The following is a 19,208-nucleotide window of genomic DNA, read 5'->3' as shown; positions in this document are numbered from 1 at the left end:
GGAGGAGAGCACAGTGGAGATCACCAGATACTCACGGCAGGCTCTCAGCATGAAGGACAAGGACCCAGACAGACACAGAACTGGTGTGAATGAGAGGAAAAACAGAATCTTCAGACTAAGAGGTGATACTACTCTCATAAAAAGAGGCAGCTAAGAAAATGAGCGTTCATAATAAACCAACTTGGTTTGAAAATGACATCAGAAACAAAAGAATTTATTAGGAGGGCCATAATTTTCTCTCAGAAAATTAGGAGGGGGTGGGAGAAGGACAAAGAAAGATACTTGGGAAAGTTACAAAAACCAAGATGATCCATCAGGATGGCCTAACAGAACAGGTATACAGAAAAATTACTAAAATGAACATGCAAACAAGAAAGTTCCCCAGAACTGGAGGACTAGACCCTTAGAATACTCAGTAAAATGGAGGGATAGACCAACACAGAGCACATCATGACCTTTTGTTATAACATGGGGGAAAGATGAGCCTACACACTTCCCAAGAACAACGGGGGTTACATTTAAAAAATCTAGCGTCGGAATGACCCAGGACTTCCCAACACCAATGGTAGAAGCCAAAAGGCAACGGGCAATGCCTTTGAAAACTCTGAGGGAGTCTGAGGTAGGAGGATTGCAAGCTCAAGGCCAGCCTGGACAACCAAGCAAGACCCTGTCCCTAAATCAGAGCAAACAAACAAAAAAACACTGGGAGTATAGCTCAGTGGTAAAGTAACCCTGGGTTTAATCCCTAGCACCACAAAAAAACCGAAATGACTTGAGGGAAGATGATTTCCTTCCTAGAACAGTTCCTAGCCAAATTATCAACCAGTGTGAGGGTAGAACAAAGATACTATTAGACAAGCAAGAGATCTCAAAAAATCAACCCATCACACATGCCTTTAAAAAAGTGACTGGAGACTGCGTAATTTAAAATGGGGACCTTAAGGAGAAGCAATGCCATGAGAATCAGGGTTGGAAGGACCACTGGGGAGGCTCTGGGGTACATGTGGCCAAGAAAAGGGAAACTGAGAGTGTATATGATGTTTGAATGTAATTAATGGATATTTTCAGTTCCTTTGGAACTTGAGGATAAATGATAAGTAGCAAGAAAATACAGAAAAACAAAACGATGAGACATTTATTTTAACAATTTCTTAAAACTAACAAGGGAGAACATGTTATATAAAAAGTTGAAATATACATAAAAAATGAAATAACCCAATAGAAAAACAGATAAATCCATCAAAGTCAATTTATTTATTTGATACCTAGGATTGAACCTGGGGTGCTTAACCACTGAGCCATATCTCCAGCCCTTTTTATTTTGAGACAGGGTCTCTCTAAGTTGCTGAGATCAGCCTTGAACTTGTCATCCTCCTGCCTCAGTCTCCCGAGTCACTGGGATTATGGATGTGTACCACCACACCTGGTTTTATGAAAGTAAATTTAAAGAAAAAAGAAGATAAAAAGCCACTAAATCAATAAAAAAAAAAGTCCAATACTACTTGTAATTAAACAAACAGATGGTTGAAAATATGTAGGATAGGGGCTGGGGAGAAACAGGTACTTTTATATACACTACTGATGAGAGGTAAAATGAAATTTTTTAGAGGGCAGACAGATAGTATTTTAGGTGCACAAACTTCAATGGCAACAGTTCTACTGCCATCTTTTCGAGAGAAACAATCTCATGTCATGGTTTATAACAGTTTCTGCATGACCATGATATATATCCTGATGTAAGTATTGCGGAAGACTGTGCTACAGGAGGTGTACTGGATCTCTATACAGTAATATCAAAGGGTTTATAAGATGTGTTAGGGAGAAAAAGCGGAAAATAAGTCCTATTTATGAGGAAAATTCAACTGTATTCCTATTTATGTGTGTTCATGCATAGCAAAGATTTGGAAAAATACAATCTTCGGTAATTAGCAATGAATAAGAACATTCAGGGATATGTATATATGTGTGAATATACTACATACATCCAGGAATGCTCTGGTGTATTTTTACATATATATCTATGTATGTGTGTGCATATATATAAATCACAAACACCCCTTTCATTCAATATTTTAAAAAGTCATCACAGTCATGTATTTTCTATCATTTTAAAAACATGGATTTAAATAAGATGTTTTATCTTCAAGGTGTCCTATGTCACAGATAGACATATGCTATGTGGAATATTAAGCAACCATTATATAGCTTAAATTATTCCCAATCTCTCCCATTCATAATTTTAAGAAAATATGTGGCTGTAATACTCATCCTTTCCTCCTCTTCCCACACAAGACGATGGTAATCAGAAAATATATCTAGATGAAAAATTATTGGAAGTCTACGGTCATTGTATAAAAGCCAGAAAAAGGCCTCTACACACTAATATGTGAATATATAACATGGACACACACACACATGTGAAACATTACTCATCGGTTCTCTAAATTCCTTTGCTCATTCATTACTTTGAACTTCTTTCTGGATCATATAATTTGAAATTTTTGGAAAGTTATGAGGAACAGAATTAACTATAAAACAGGACACAGAGAGCCAACAATCCCCACTGCTGGGCACAGGATACCCAGGCAAGAGCGCGTCTGTACCTCAGGCCTTTCCTGGAGACTGGGCAGGTCCTCCTGAGATAGCTCCACCACTTGATGCAACTTCTTATGAAGCTCATCCATTTTCTGCTTCAACAGCTGTTCTTCAAAAGCATTTGCTTCTTTTCTTTTCATATAATGTCTGTCTTCATTTACTTTAGTTTAAAAAAAAAAAAGGTTTATTTGCAAAGTTTAAACTCAGGTCATCAGAGGAATACATAAAAAATGAACAAAAAGTCTTATTTTAGGATATTAAAATTTTTTAGTGTTTTCCATACTCATTAGGTTTTAGAACAAAAACTTGTACTGCCTTTTAATTACAATCTTTACCTACCCTCAGCACAGTAACTATTAAATTCAGGGTATAAAATCTCTTCTGAAAAAATCTGTATGATGATCAACAGTATTTGGAATAGCACAAGTGCTTCTTATAAAACAACTGTGATTGTGCAAATCATTTGAAAATGGCTTATCATTTCAGTTTTTAAAAGATGTAACTCTCTGGTCACTCTTCAAGAAGTAAAAGTGAAGGGCACTAAAGAGTTGGGGTAGCAAGCCCACTGCTGTCAGTAACACTCCCAAAACTGGCTCACAAGGCCATACCCCAGGCAACCGGCTGGACACTTGAAGTTTGTGGCATGTGAAAAGAAAAAACTATCCATGTATAGCTCAAAATGGATCCTCCAAGAATGCTGATCAATTGTTTCTTGTTGTTGTTGACCAAAGAGGAAAATAAATGAGCAAAAGAAAGGTTCACAGAGTGGATATGGTCCAAACAATGCAGACAGTACAAAAGCCCTGAGTGGAGCAAAGGCCCATCTTCCACTTCGTTACAGAAAGAGCCAAATGCAAACACTGGTGTGAAGGCACCCATTTTTCCCTGTGAGGAATAAATCTCGGTCTACTCTACAGTCATAAATAACACAACACTTTGATCAGGGGATTCTTCTGCATGTTTGGTTTGAAGTAGGTGCAGAACTTGAAAAATCTCTTCTGAACTTCAGTTCCTTTCACAGTACAAATGACTCTAGAATAACTATAAACAGAAGTTCAACTCCATATAGATAACACTTAAAATACTATTTCACTAAAGTTAAGGTGACAATGGCAAGGACACGAACTTCAGGGTTGGTTCAACCATGGGCTCGGCTGTCAATATGTGGACTTTAGTCCTGAGCAAATGTGGCTGCGAGGCTGGTGTTTAACAAAGATCTCTAGGCTTCCGACAGGATAAGGACATTTTTTGAAGTTGAAAACTTTCAGCATAGTTAATTATTTGACCACATAAGTAATCACTCATTATTCTAAGTGACAGAAAAACAACTCAGAATATAAGATTGCAAATACCCCACTGTTCATGCTTCCTCCGTTGATTGTATTTCTGGGCTCTCAGTTCTTCAAAGGAAAATTCTGATTCTCCACGAATGAGCTTTTCCTTGCAATACATAACGACTTGCTGAACATCAGCTTTGGCTGCCAAAGATGAGTGTGCAGAGTACTCCGATTTAGAAATCATGATTACCCTTTGTTCCCTAGAGGGGAAAACACATCACTTACAACACTGTACTGAAATTATTCTGTAAAGAAACAAGTAATGGAACTATGCACTGATTGTACTTGCATATTTGACTCTTTGTCACAAGCTGAAGTTATTGTTCCAGACGGTTCTGAACCCTAAAAGACAGAAAACAAGTGGAAGCATTCACTTACTGAAAAGAAAATTTCATCCACATTACCTCCTACATCAATACGACAATGTTTGAGGGGCTTCTTAATCTCCAGTCGATTTCTAAAATGTTCTTGTAAAATCACAGTTAACAGCTGAAGCTTTAGTTTGCATCATCATCGACAGTATAACTTTTGCAACAAAAGTGCTCATAAGACTTAAAATAAAATAAAACAAAACAAAACAAAACAAAACAAAAAAACACCATTAAAAATTTCTTCAGAGCCCAGGCCTGGGCCTGCACTGGTCACCGGCCACAAAGCTTCAGGACATTGGAGGGAGCACATTAAGGGGTGAGATGCGTGGAGGCGGAGAATAAATGGGCAGAGAGCAGTTGCTCCGCCTCGGAGCTAGAAGGTGACTGAGGCCCTCCTTTCGGGATTCGCTTGTCTTCTGACTGCAATATCACGGTACCCACACTGGTGCCCTTGAGCTAAAGGCACTCTACAGACTCTGCCACTAAAGCAGAAAAAAGTTTGCGTGTCATACACATGTACACATTAAACATGAACTTACAGGAATACACATTCCAGGGACTTGCCCAGGATTTAACAAATTCAAATAGAAGTCTGGGAATTTTTCTTCAAGCACTTAAAAATTTTTAAAAATGACACAAAAATCATACATATTTATGGGGCACTACATGAAGTTTCAGTGCAGGTATACATTATGTGATATTCACCTTATGTAAGCATTTCTGTCTGGAACAAAATTTATGGTGAAAACATTAAAAGAAATTCTTGGGGTATTACTGAGGTTATAGGCACCCACGGCTGAGGCTCTGGGGCTTTTAAACAGGCTTCAGGTAGGCATGAACCAGGGTCAGGATCCTGGGCCTATGAAAGAGGAGAGCAGAATAAGGAGAAGAGGACCTTGGTAGGAGAGAAAGTGCTGAGAAGGAAGAGGACAGGAGGCTGTATGGTGAGGCCCAGGGTCCAATAACAAGTCACGTCTACGAGCTGAGCACAAACACAGGTTGGATGGCAATAGGCCCAGAAAGCTGGCATGGGCGTGAAGTCACAGGAGACGAGGTCAAAGAAATGAGAAGCCAGGCGGAGACAGAAGGCAGCCAGATGACCACTCAGTACCATTCCTAGTTCTGTACGACCTACAAATGTCATCACTACCTGATTCTTAGAGACAGAGGCTGAGTTCTTTCCTTGACTTGATTTTGAGGTTACCATTTGGTTTAAAATTGAAGCATTATGCAGAGGTCCCGAGGTTCTAGCTATAAGGGAAAACAGGAAAAAAATAAAGAGAAATAAGAGAAAAAAACCATGGTAAACAAAATCATCACATAATACATCCCCCTGCCCTATTCTCTCTGCCCGGCAGAGCCTCCTGTCTCTCTACTTTTTAATTTCCAGGATTCAAATTCACTGCCATGTGATCTGAAGAAGGGAAGGTCTTGGTGGGAGGGCTCAATGTCAATACTGATGAGCAGGCGCTGGAAGACCACTTCAGCAGCTTCGGGCCTATTTCTGAGGTGGCTGTTGTCAAGGACTAGGAGACTCAAGGTCCTGGGGTTTTGGCTTCATTGCCTTTACAAACCCAGAACATGCCTCAGATGCCATGAAAGCCATGAGTGGAGAGTCCCTGGATGGTCGGCAGATCCATGAGGACCATGCAGGCAAGTCTGCCCGGGGCACCAGAAGGGGTGCTTTTGAGGCCCATGGGCGTGGGTGCAGCTACTCTAGAGGTGGTGGGGACCAGGGCTATGAGAGTGACCGGTATGACAGTCGACCTGAAGGATATGGATATGGTTATGGACGGCCCTGAGACTATAGTGGCAGCCAGGGTGGCTATGACAGCTACTCAGGAGGAGATTACTGAGACAATTATGACAACTGAGTTGAGGCAAGCACACATAAAGTAGATACACAAGGAATAACACTTCTGATCCCGGATCGTCCTTCCAAATCACTATATTTATAAAGATTTTTGGAGCTGCGCTGAAACATCTGTTTTAGTACATTAATTTCTATTTTTAAATTGAGCTCCCAAGGTAGCTTACTAAAAGACCTTTTAAAAAGCTCCATGTAAATTTTTTTCACATTTAAAGACAAATTCTGGGACATTTGTTGAGCCCAGGTATTTTTCCTTTTACCAGGTTTTCAGTTTGGCCTCTCAGGATTATTGCTTCTGGCAAAAGAAAAGTTTGACGAGACTTAATTTTTTTAAAGCTAAAGCCGGGTACATTTTTAAAACCTGCACACAATGTTTATCATGATTAGAGAGCAATTTCCAAATGTACCTGTAAGCAATCTATGTCAATAACATGATACTTCCTCTTAAGATTCAAGATCACCACCCCAATTATACAGACAAGCTTCTTAAAAATGTTTGTGTCATTTTTTTAATGCTGGAAGAAAAAATATTCTGTTGTGTCTCTTGTAGTGTTTAGGATATCTTTCACAGAACTGATTAAAAATATAAAACCTGTACACACACAAACACACACACACACACACAAATACACCCCCTTGATCTTTCAGTAAGCAGCACAAAAAATAATCTCAATCACACTGCTACAGAAAAGGGAACTAAAATATTGTGTAGACAAGTATTTTAGAGACGACTTTCTGATCAAATCAAAATGTCCAAGGAAGTACCCAAAATAAATGTAAAATATAACTAGTTATTTAAACAAGATAGGATGTCAATGCTGATAGTCTAAATGTGATATTTATTTCTAAGGGAAATAAAGCCCTGCCACATTTCCTAAAGATGGCATCAAATACATTCGATTCAGTTCAGAACAGATGGAGTTCAGAGTCTCCTTATTTTGATTTTTTTTTTAAATCCCCCAAATAGAGTGAAATCATCAAGCAGATTTGCCACTTTTAAAGTGCATCATTACAAGAATGCCTTCCCCGTTACCCCGAGACAGTATAGTTTGGTTTTCATTAAATGTTAGAAAGATTTGCTTTTTAAGGGGAAAAGAAATCAGCAAAAATTAGCAACTAAAATCACCAACAATCTGATACAGCAGAAAGCATAATTTTACCTTGAGTTGGCAAATGGGTTTCAGTGAGGCGTGTCTGAAACAATCTAAACGATAGAAAAGGCATTAAGATAGATTATAAGTTTACAGTTTAATATACACAGATACTAAGGTAGAAATTAAATGTCTCAGCTTACTATAAGCAAGGAAAGACCAAAGTTGAAAGAATATAGTCAAACAAAATTCTGGGAATATTTTCATGGCATACATACATTAGAAAAATTCCTCAAGTCTCTAAATGTTATAATAGAGTGTTTGAACTCCTACTTTAGGTATTTTATCCATTTGGAACAAAATGAATATTAATGTTTGGGAGAAAGAAGTGTAAGTACAAAGCTTAGACCACTTCTGCAAAGGGTGTCTAGACATTACTGTCCTCTGTGAGGACACCTCAGCGTGCCATATCACAGCACTTTTACACATCAGCTGCTTGTGGAAGAACACGCAAGTCCTAAGCCTGACGTTGTGGGTAATGCAGAAGAGCACGTGCTAAAAAGGAGAGCCTTCGACCAAATGCTTGACCTTGTTTTGCTCTTAATTCAAACAAACCAATGGTAACAGAACCATTTTACATGATGAGGAAAGACTGAAAAGTAGGTGATATTGAAGAATTACTTTCAATTTTGTAGGTGTGATTATGAAGTAAGATTCTGTAAGAAATAATCTTTTGGAGATGTTTACAGTAATATTTTGGATAAAATATTTTGCTATTTTGAATATGCTGTAAAAATCCTCAGGACAGAAAAGACATAATCAAATGTTAATAATTATTAAAAAGTAGGTGATAGGTGTCGTAGTGCACACCTGTAATCCCATCAGCTCAGAAGGCTGAGGCAGGAAAACCACAAGTTGGAGGCCAGTCTCATCAACTTAGCGAGACTTTCAGGAACTTAATGAAGCCCTGTCTCAAAATAAAAAATAAAAAGAACTGGAAACGTCATTGTGGTAAAGCAACCTGGTTTAAATCCTGAATATGGGGGAAAATAAATAAATAAATGGAATTTCATTATACTAATTTTTCTTTTTTATGTATGCTTGGAAATTCTCATAATAAAGTAAAAAGCAAAGTTGAAAAAACAGAATATTAAATACTGGTCAGGGGGTGGATAGTGGTTCCTGATTACGCTGACAAGAGGATAGCACAGTACTGTACAGTCTCTACGTGGGCATCTGGTTATCTGTACTGTAAGCCTTAACACTCTTCCTGTGCCCTTTGGCTCAACAGTTACAATTCTGAGACTCTATTGGAAGGAACTAGATAGGAAATATATTTTAAATGTTTTTATAAAAAGGTAAAAAGATCTTGACACAAAGCTGACATGTAGCATGGCATGAAGTTCACTGCAATCTTGTACGAAGCTAAGCAAAAAATGCCAATAAATATGCGAAAATGTTTCTCTTACTTTAGTTTTCTATAGTTTCAAAATTCCCTCAATGAGATGTATTCAGTGACCAAAAAAAGTAAAAAAAAAAAAAAAAAAAAAAAAAAAAAGTGACTAAAAAGGCTATTCGCTATGATATACATCCTTTGCTAAGGTTTGAATGTCCTCACCAAAATCATGTCGACACTCCATTCCCACTGTGAGGTGTTAAGAGGTGCAGATGGACCTTTGAGAAGTGATCAGGTAACAAGGGTTCCAACCTCAAGAATGGATTAGATGATTCATGGACTAACGAATTCTCTTGAGTGGATCTGTCATAAATGCAATTTATCTCTGTCTTTGGCATATGATGTCCTATGCAGACTCACGACTCTAGAGAGTCCCCACCAGCAAGAAGGCCCTCATCAGATGTAACCCCTTGATGGTGGACCTCCCAGCCTCCAGAACTGATCTGAATAAATCTTTTTTTTTTTTTTTTTGGTGGTGCTGGGGATTGAAGCAGTGTGAGGCAAGCACTTTACCAACTGAGCTATATCCCCAGTCCCCAACATTTATTCTTTATAAATTTCAGTCCATGATATTCAAATCAAAAGAAAGCTGATTAAGACAATGTTATTCTTTCAAAAATCAAAATGGAAAAAATCCAAATGTCCAACTGGAGAAGGGTTAAATTATGACAACTCTGACAGGTTTACAAGCAATTAGAAGTAGATTAAAAGTTCATAGATCCTTAAGAGCAGTATATATAACTAGACATATACCATGATTTACTGTTAAACTATATAAACACAAGGAAAAGCTATTGGAGGGAAATGTACCAAAATGGTAACAGTAACATAAGATTTCTGGGCAGTTTCTTTTCTTTAAACTACTCTGTATTGACCACATTTTTCACGAGGTTTCCCCACAAAACAAATAAAAACACAACGTTAAGAGCAAACATTTGCTTTCAAAGTAGGAAACAGCCATGAGGAACTGTACTTAGAAGCCACCTGTACTGCTGTTGCAAGAGCTCTCGAGGTTCAGCCTGGTTTTGAATTCCTCTCCGAAAAACGGCACTGGCCTGCTGCAGCTCTCCCTGGGCTTCCAGATGCTCCGCCCAGGATATGTACAGAGGAGATGACTGGGTTCCGATCCCCTGGTTGTACAGAAACTCAAAAAACTGATGAAGGTCACTGTTGTATTCAGCCTACAGGAGCCCAGAAGAAAAGCACATAAGAATGATGAGGCAAGGCAGAGAGACGTTAAGAGACGCAGAGATGCAGTTGAATAGGAAGAATGACTTCTAATGTTTTATAGCACAGTGGGGTAACTATGGCCGGTAATTAATATTTCAAAATAGAGAGGTGCATGCAGGAGACAGAGCCAAACTGGCATTTATGAACATTCCCAACAAAGAAATGATCAGATGTATGAGGTGACAGATAAGCCAATTGCTCTTATCTGACCATTACTTACTATTATATACAAGCACTGAAATACCATACTGTATCCCATAAATGTGGACAATTATTGTGTCAACTAAAAATTTTAAAAATATATAGATACCAAGATAAATAAATTAAAAAAAAAAAAAAAAAAAAAAAAAAAAAAACAGAATTGCTACTCTATACTCTAGGTCAGCCCAGAATCTAGCTGGTCCTCCAGCATTCCGTCTAGCGGAGGCTTGGGGATATACTAGGTAGGTGGAGGTGTGTGGTTCTCTGGTAGCAAGCTTAAGTTAGAATCATTCCGTTCCTTAACATTCAATGTCCCCCAGATTACCCATACTATTTCCTCTGATGGTAGGTCTATAAAGCCCATCACATGAAGCACTGTGCCTTGCTCTGAGCTTGCTCCAGGTCCACAGGTGCCTTTAATCAGTATTTTGTAATGCAGTGAACAAGTTCATGTTTGCCCTATGCACTCCACACATGATTTTTTATGCCAAGTCTTTGAATTCCAGGTCCAAGAGGTTCAACCTTCAAGACTGAGCCTGCATTTTCCCTTAGCACAAAGTATGGATTCCGAGAGCCATTTACTCCCAGGAGCTCTCTTGGCACCTGGGAGTTTCCTGCTCATCACACTTCCTAGCCAACAAACCCTCTTTTAATTTTTGGTTTCTATCTCCTATTGGAACATGTGCAGACTTGAAATAGAATTTTAAAATTGAATCAATGACTCCACAATACAGAAGCCAAGGCTATACACATCTCTAGTCATCCAACTTTTAAAGATTTATGACTGGAAACAAGGAATTAAAATAAAAGGCAGTCTAAAAGATCTTAAAATGTAGATCAAAAAACAAAAGTTCAGGGGCTGGGGAGATGATAGCTCAGTCAGTAGAGTGCTTGCCTTGCAAGCATGAGGCCCTGGGTTCGATCCCCAGCACTGCCAAAAAAAAAAAAAAAAGTTCAACATGATTATAGATTTGATTATCCACTAGAAAGCATACTCACAAATTTTAAGCAATAATTGATGAATCTTGGGTCATTGTGGTATCTCTTCTTATCTAAAAATTCCTTCATTAAATGTTCTAATAGCATTATCCAGTAGTCTTTATTAGCAGGAAAATTCTCTTCTACCCACTGCATGTAGCTAGAAAAATATGGATAATGTTAAGTTTCCATAGGATAGCATATAGTTGATCTAAAGGAAAAAAACAAAAACGAAAAACTCAAATGCTAACCTTTCCCATTCACCAAGTGGGTCATCTCCTTTGTAGCTCTGCATGTGGGCTTCAAACATTCTAGAACAAAGGAGAGAATGCTCATGAACTATCAGGGATAATTCTTAAGAGCAAAAGACATATTTAATTATATATATTGTATATATATATATATTATTTATACACCTTAAAACGGAAAGCTATATAAAACCCAAATGCTATATAAAATTTAAAAGAGCATTCAGTGTTTTTCCAGAGGCAAGGTCTTCCCTAGCTCTATTCCAGAGTCTCTTTCTGTCCCTGGTCCCCAGTGTTGCTACTACACTGAGGGGCAGTGTCCAAAAGCTTGTTGCCCCTCCTCCTAATGGTGGGATGTAAGCCAGGCCTGCTCAGATCCCTTTTCTTGCTTTCCAGGAGCATGGCTGAGACTGGGCTGGAATAAGATTCAAGAAGGGCTTGCCAGCAGGTGGACAGACAAGGTTGAACAACTGGACATTCCAGATACAGTATGCTTCCTGGGCCCCAATGTAACACAGTTCCAGAGGAAGAACAGGTAATTGGCAGTTTTCATGAATCAGTCACTAGAATTCCTGGAGAACTCTTGTTTCCCTGACTTCCACATACCCAAACACATCTTAAAAAAAAAAAAAAAAAATCAACCAAGCAAAGCAAAATTTTTGTAGGAGCTCAGGTGCTAGTGGGGCAAACAAATAATGAAAAAGAAACTAAACAGCGTCAGGTTACATTAAGTACCAAGAAGAAAAAACAAACCAAAGAGAATGAGTAAGAGTTACTATTTTCAGGTAGGGTGGTCAGGGAAGGCCTGCCTCTGAGGGCACAGACATGTGCTAACACCAGAAAGCCACATAGCTATATTGGGGGAAATGGTCATGGCTGAGAGAACTTCAGGAACCAGTTTCTTCCAGGAACAGAAAGTGAGCCAGTGTGGCTTTACTGTGATAAGCCAGGGGAAGTTCTAATTTGCATTTTAAATGTCTTCTATTCCTCCAGGTGAAGAAGATGGTAGGGATGGGAAGAGAGTGAGAACCAGGTAGGAAGCTATGGAAACATCCCAGTGGCTCGTGGTGAGCTGGACCAACATGGAAACAGTGCATGTGGGCAATCCCACACCTTTTTTAGAGGGAGGACAGGACTTCCTGATGGGACTGTGTTCTAGGTATGAGTCAAGTTGAGAAGGACTCCTAGGTTAGCTATTTGCAAAATTACAAGATTTTTTGAAAAAGGGATTTTAAAGCAATAATTTTATAGGACACAAGAACATCCACCTCAAAATACTTCTTTGGCATATTTCAAGATGGTTATTCAGAGAACTGCAGGCAGGAATGGCTCTGAAAAGCTATTCTTTTGTGAAAGAAACTTGAATCAACTCATATTAGCAAACTAAACAGCCCAGTTTTCTCTGAGTCCACCTTATCTGCCTCATCTTGCTTCTGTCTTTTGTTTTGATGCTCCCAGGGACTTGCACAGGATAAAATAGGTATGCCTTTTCTCTTATTACTCTATCATTGTCGATTCATTCCACAGACTCAATTAAGAACCCTCAGAAAGTAGACAAAGAATCTTAAATTATATTTTATTCTAGCTATCCCCTCCATAAACAAATGAAATCATTGTCAACCATTTACTAATGAAACGCTTCTACATGTCAAATAAACAAAACAAAATTTTAAAACTGCCCAAGTCAAAAGAGAACCAAAGCTGGAAAAACAAAGGACTTCTAGAAATTGAGGAAAAAAATTATAAACCCAATTATTAAAAATGAGTAAAGGGATAAAAAGATTTTCACAAAGAAATACGAATGGCTCTCAAACTTGAAAAGATACTAAGCCTTTGACATAAGAGAAAGTCACTGTCAATAAGATACAGCTTATTCATTAGATTTGCAAAAAAAAAAATATTAAATGCAACTAAAGTATATAGGTAAGCAATGGGAAGCAGGCACTCTCAAATCTTGCTTGTAGATATCTATTGAAATCACAGGTGGATTTCTCTTCATCCAGCAAACCTACTTTTGGGAATCTAGAAAATTGATACATTCTGAGTATACACAAAATGCCATTGCCATTAAGTACATTTCTTTTAAACTACAACACTATTTGTAATAGCAAGATATTGCCAACAACCCAAGTGTCTGTCATTGAGGATTGCTTAGATAAATTATGGCACATAAAATATTAAACAGTAGTAAAAATGAAATGAAAAAAAAAAGAGTGCTATGTAATGACAGAAATCTCCAAGGATATCATTAGGCAAAAAGAGCAGAGTTGTTCTGCTACATTTTATGTGAGATAAAGGCAGGAAATGCACACACACAGACACATGTACAGACATATAGATACATTTTAATAACAAGTATTTATATGTCCAAGAAGAAACACTTGAAAAACAAACTAAAAATAAATAAATAAATAAAGATTACATATTATGGGGTGAGAGTAGACAGGTAAAGGAATTGTCAGTGGATACTTTTCTAAATTTTCCAAAATGATACAAATACATTATCTATTTTTAAAATTTAAAAGTCATTACTTGTAAATTTGAGTCTTTCTCATGCCTCAAAAGAGGAACAAATCCCTAGAATGTCAGAACTTTTCTCCTAAAATGTGTAATGCACAAAAGATTTGCCCAAGGTAAACATTTTATGTTCTCAAACCAACCACATTCTCCAGGAAGATGGCTTAAATACACTAATACTAAATCGCCACGTTCATTAGAACAAATTAGCCTGTAGAAAGTCAAAATAAGGGCTGCGATACAGATTTCCCTTTAAAAATGGTGGTGGAGGGATAAGACTTCCAAAAGAAAAATTTCAAAACAGATTTTAGTTTTGACTATATTGACATCCTTGGTCTTGTGATTCCCCAAAGAGCTGGTAAAACTAACCAGTTTTACTTCTGCCACAGATGAATTAACCGTTTGAAATGCTTTTTAATCACAGGCTGGGTAAGTCACCCAAGCTATGGGAACTTCCACAACTGCTGGCAGGTTAGAAATAAATGACTCAACAACACGCAAGGCACTTTTTTCATTAAGTATTGTGTATTAAAGACTTGAAAAGCAGCGGCAGGATTACGGGCCAGAGAGCCACTGTAAATCCCCACCCTCTGGAGGAGAATTTTTTCATAAGCGACTTAAATCACGCAGGGCGGGGTCTGGATGGGCCGGACGCTCTCCTCCCACAGCGGCGCTCGGTGCCCACGGACCCGGCTCCTCCCGGGAACAGCGACCTCTCAGGTTGCCTCGATGCCCCGAACGGTCGGTGTGACCGTAGATCCCGGGACGCCGGGGTCTCGGCGGGGGCCACCCGCTCGCTCCTCGGTGACCCGGGGCGGCCGGCAGCCTTGTCGGCCCGGGAGCCCAGAAACGCAGGCAGGTCTGCGCGGAGGGCCCACAGGGTGCGGGCCGGAGCCCTAACTGCCCCAGCGCCTCGGGGCCCAGGGTCGGGGATCAGGACCGCGCCTCGCCCCCACCCCTCCAGGCCGACACTCACTGAAAGACATTTTCCGGGTTATCCATGGCGAGAGGCCGCGAGCCCGCAGCAGGCCCACCGACGACGCGAGCGAGTAGCGCCGGCGATTCGAATCTCCCGCGCAGCCGCAGTCGCGGCGCCGAGCGTTGGCTAGGCGCCTGGCCATTGGCAGTGCCTGCGGACGTTCTGGCCAATCGCCGAGGCCGTTGCCGGGAGACCAAGCCCCGCCCCCTCGCGCGCCGGCGGCCCCTCCCACTTCCGGTAGCTCTCCAGAACCGGAAGCTAGCGGTCCACTGAGGTGAGGACTGGGTTCGCCACCACGGGGCAGCCGGGGACGGACGTGTGCCTCCGGCGTGGGACCTTTTTTTCTTTCTTTTTAAAACTAAGTTGCAACTGATGTACGTAAGGTCACGACGAAGACGTCATTCGAGGGAAGACCTCGCTGGACTCGAAGTCTGGGGCCTCGACCCCGCTGTCCCCTTCGCTGAAATATACAAACCGCGGTCGCTGTGCCGCGTTCGTGGGGCGAAGAAAAGCGGCCCCACTTGCAGGATCAGACTGGTTGATCCAGGCCGAGGCGCGGGGGCGACGCCCGCCTGTGCATTCGGAAAGGCTGGTGGAGAGAAAAAGGAAACCTTCTGGGGCAGAGGCCTCCCCACCGAAGGGCGGGTTTGTGCCCCGCGTCCTGTAAGGAAAGCACCCAGACGCTAGAGCCAACGAAGCCCTCGAAGCCCTCGTCTCCGATCCTAAAATGCTGTGGCATTCGAAAAGCCTGAAGGGTTTTTGGTTTAGTGACTGCAGGGTGAGGGCCTGCATATTTTTAGGTGATTTTAGGGTTGGTAACGTTAATTATGCATGGCATGTGAAGTTGGAGGTGTGGGACCCTTAGACCTCTGGACTTGACTGATCAAATAGACCGTGTGAGTGTCCAGGAGAGAATGAGGGCTTGAGGTACTTAAAATAAGAACCCAGGCGTTTGGGTAGCTTATAGGATGCCAGAGAGGAAGTTTTCGGCATCTTTATTTTGTAGGATTAGGCATTCTGGAGATGGAGTTCTCAGGAATTATAAAATCCTATGATCAGAGTCCAGATATCCAGGAAGAAGTACAAAGTATGTTGATATTCCCTTATTGAGAGAGTTGAAAAAGAGTTAAGAGCCCTCTTTGCCCCTTGGTCTTTAATAACTTACCACTCTGCCTCTCAAGGGCTACTTGACAGTGTAAGTGGACTAAGAAGGGCAGTTCATGTGATTACCTTCCTTTTAGAAAGAGGTCTTGTGAGTATTCTGGCTCCCTTAGATTCTTAAGTTAAATTCCTAAAAAATATATGTAACAGCTTCTGGAAATCGGATACTGAGTCTGGAATTTTCTTCCGGCAGTCCCATCACTTTGGTGCTATACAAGTATCTGATTGACAGGGTTTATTACTTCAAAGTGAGAACAATTGCTATGTTCTCATAACCATCACAAGAACTGAGACATTTTTGGTTCCATCAATGTTTTTGATAGCACCTGATAGTAGCTCAATCAGGAATCAAGAAATGCTGACTGACCTGTCATGAAGTAGCTGCCATTGGACTTATACCTAATTACCTTAGAACCTGAAATTAAGGAACTAATGGTTTTATCTGGGGACATGAAGATATAGACAAAATCGTGTAAAACTGGAGTGTGTGTGTGTGTGTATTAAGAGCCAAATGAGAGTTCGAACTTTCTGCCAGGGGAGGTCAGAGAAGTGGGGAGGTAATGGGACCTGCATTCACATAAGACTTGATAGGGAGTATAGGGCTTGAATGGGCCCCCAAGAGGAGTCAGATATAGGTGGGAGAGCGTCCAGGTCATTCCAGGTATAAATCTGGATTAGAGGGAGGTTGCCCTTGAGGACTCATGTTAGTGAGTAAGAGATCCTGTCTCAGGAGACTGGTTTGATATATTGATGTCAAGTCTTGAGTGCTAGAATAAGGAATTCATACTTGATCACATTGGTCAGTAGATCTTTATGGAACAACATGTGTATAAGGACCTCATGATAATAATCAGCACTACCTGTTTCCTGAAAGCCAGAGATTGTCTGACCTCCTTTGCTTCTGCTACCAGGGATTCCTCTTACACTAGGCTTGTGCGTGGGTTAAATATTCTGTATATGCTTCCACACTACCCTTTATAAAAGGCACATTGACTCCTCTTAGATCCACAATGCCATTTGTCATGAGTATATCTCCAAGTAATAGTAATAAAATACCAGGACTGTCCGTGGTGATTAGAAACTGACATTTTTTTCCCTAGGAATAACATCCTGGCTTACTTGGTCTCTTCCCTTTGTCCGTCCTTAAGGAAGTCCCCCTCTGCCATTATTCTGAGATGAAGATTCTCCTCATAGTCTGTTCATCTTGTTCATCCCCAGCGTTAATTAACCTTGTGATATCTGGGATTTATTAAGGATAATGAGAGAGATGGGTAGTATAGGCAGAGGACAGTGATTTGCAGATTTTTCTTTCTTTTTTTTTTGTACCAGGAATTAACTCAGGGGCACTTAACTACTGAACCACATCCCCAATGATTTTTTTTTTTTTTTTTTTTTTTTTTTGAGACAGGGTCTCATTAAGTTGCTTAGGGCTTTGCTAATTTGCTGAAGCTGGCTTTGAAATTGTGATCCTCTTGCCTCAGCCTCTCAAACCACAGGAATTATAAGCGTACCACTGTGCCCATCTAATTTGCAGATTTTAAACTGGTATTGAGATTAATGGAATGTAAAGGGGGGAATCAGATCTCATGAAAGTGATGGTTTTGATGAGTAAGAAAAAGAAAAGAATCAAAAGTCATTTGGGGGCCTAGAAGAATTGACAGAATCAGTCTATTGGGTCCAGAGAAAGCTGTACCTTTGTAGATGTGTTGAGTAGGAGGGATGTGTGGGTTAATCCTGATTGCAACTTGACTGGATCGAAGGATACCTAGGGAACTGGTAAAGCACACTTCTGGTGTGTCTGTGAGGGTGTTTGCAGAGACAGTTGGTACAAGGGTCAGCAGGAGGGGGAAAGACCTGCCCTGAATGTGGGCCCTGTTGTCCAATATGCCGGGGGCCCGGGTAGAACAAAAACCAAAAGTGGAAAGTTTGCATGTGCAGTTGTTTGAGTCTTCTTGGACGGGTACTGCTGTCAGCTGCAAATATTAGACCAGATTCTGTAGCTTCTGAACGTGGACTTGGAATGGCAAATCTCCAGAGGGCTTCCATGCTTTCAGCCGCAGACTGGGGCTGCACTGTTGGTCCCTCTTGTTCTAAGGCTTCCAGCTTCTTGGACTGAGTAATTGTTGGTCTCCCCAGCTCTCCAACCTGCAGATGACCTTTGTGTGGCCCTGTGACCTGCCCAGCCTCTGATTGTGTAAGCCAGCCTATAGATGTCCTTATAATTACACATACATTCTGTTGGTTCCATTCTTCTGGAGAATGCTGGTTGATAGAGGTATCACCAGGCATTTTCCCTTCTATAAAATAATACTAGTCACAGTACAAGAAAGAGATAGACATGGTTCACTGCCTTCTGGAGCGTATTGAAAGAACTTTCACAGGCTATTTTCTAAAGCTAGAATGATTTTTTGCCTAAGAGTCTCATCTCTACCAACCAGGAATAAGTGAACAACCTGTGAATAGCTTGATATTTCAATGAAGAAAATCTCTAAACCCTGAAATATTGGCATTTACAGAAATCCATACAAGCAGGGGCAAAAAAAAAAAAAAAAAAAAAACAAAAAAAAAAAACAAAGACTGGCCAATGTGCTGCTCACTTAAAAAAAAAAAATCCCTACTTGGAACCTTGTGTCACTAACAGTACTCCAATGTCCATCTCGTCTACCAATTGCCTTTAATTACCCTGTGCCCTTTTTTCTTAAACCTGAGCTAAACATGCAGTAATTCTCATGACATGTTGGGTCTGTTAATAATAATCCCCACTTCATTAATCCACCCTTCTCTGTTGTTTTTGGCATTGCCATTGCATTTGTTTGTCACCTTATGTCCCCAAACCCACCCAAGATGAGAGGAGAGGTTTGGTTTGACCTGGGTGAGACAGCAGATCCATTGTGTCTAATTCATGCCTTTCCCGAGTCAGATGCAGAAATGCTGCTTTTCCTGTCAAACTAATTCACCTGATAAGCTGATTTCAGCATTAAAATTCTACCCAAATTGTCCCTTAGATTTCTCTAATTTTTTTAGGAAGGCCAATAAGAATAAATCGTTTTTATTTGTATATGGACTTTTGGTGACTTGTCATTCTACATAATTTCCAAACTTATTGGAAAAGAGAACTCAGGTCACAGAGTAATAAGCCCCACCCTTGATTTTCCTAAGAGACAGCAAATAAGC

At 40.3% G+C, this 19,208-nt stretch overlaps 1 protein-coding gene and 1 pseudogene across 2 annotated transcripts in view; one reads left to right on the top strand and one right to left on the bottom strand.

Annotated features, from left to right (window-relative positions):
• BUB1 (BUB1 mitotic checkpoint serine/threonine kinase) overlaps positions 1 to 15,322 on the bottom strand; it is a 55,185-nt gene extending 39,863 nt beyond the window's left edge. The window contains exons 1-9 of the mRNA XM_079110096.1: positions 14,871 to 15,322; positions 11,381 to 11,440; positions 11,151 to 11,289; positions 9,705 to 9,901; positions 7,334 to 7,377; positions 5,454 to 5,554; positions 4,222 to 4,274; positions 3,948 to 4,132; positions 2,604 to 2,755 (exon numbers count right to left, since the gene is read on the bottom strand). Of these exons, the coding sequence (XP_078966222.1) occupies positions 2,604 to 2,755; positions 3,948 to 4,132; positions 4,222 to 4,274; positions 5,454 to 5,554; positions 7,334 to 7,377; positions 9,705 to 9,901; positions 11,151 to 11,289; positions 11,381 to 11,440; positions 14,871 to 14,896 (957 nt within the window). The 5' untranslated portion in view covers positions 14,897 to 15,322. The remainder of the gene's footprint in view (positions 1 to 2,603; positions 2,756 to 3,947; positions 4,133 to 4,221; positions 4,275 to 5,453; positions 5,555 to 7,333; positions 7,378 to 9,704; positions 9,902 to 11,150; positions 11,290 to 11,380; positions 11,441 to 14,870) is intronic.
• Positions 5,717 to 6,620, top strand: LOC306644416 (RNA-binding protein 3-like; annotated as a pseudogene). The gene has a single exon. The product of its transcript is annotated as an RNA-binding protein 3-like (transcript).
• Positions 15,323 to 19,208: the final 3,886 nt, after the last annotated feature.

This window comes from Sciurus vulgaris (assembly GCF_902686455.1).
Source record: "Sciurus vulgaris genome assembly, chromosome: 14".
In the NCBI taxonomy this organism is placed as follows: Eukaryota; Metazoa; Chordata; class Mammalia; order Rodentia; family Sciuridae; genus Sciurus; species Sciurus vulgaris.
The sequence above is the reverse complement of the archived record's forward strand: the minus strand, read 5'-3'. Positions and strand labels throughout refer to the sequence as shown.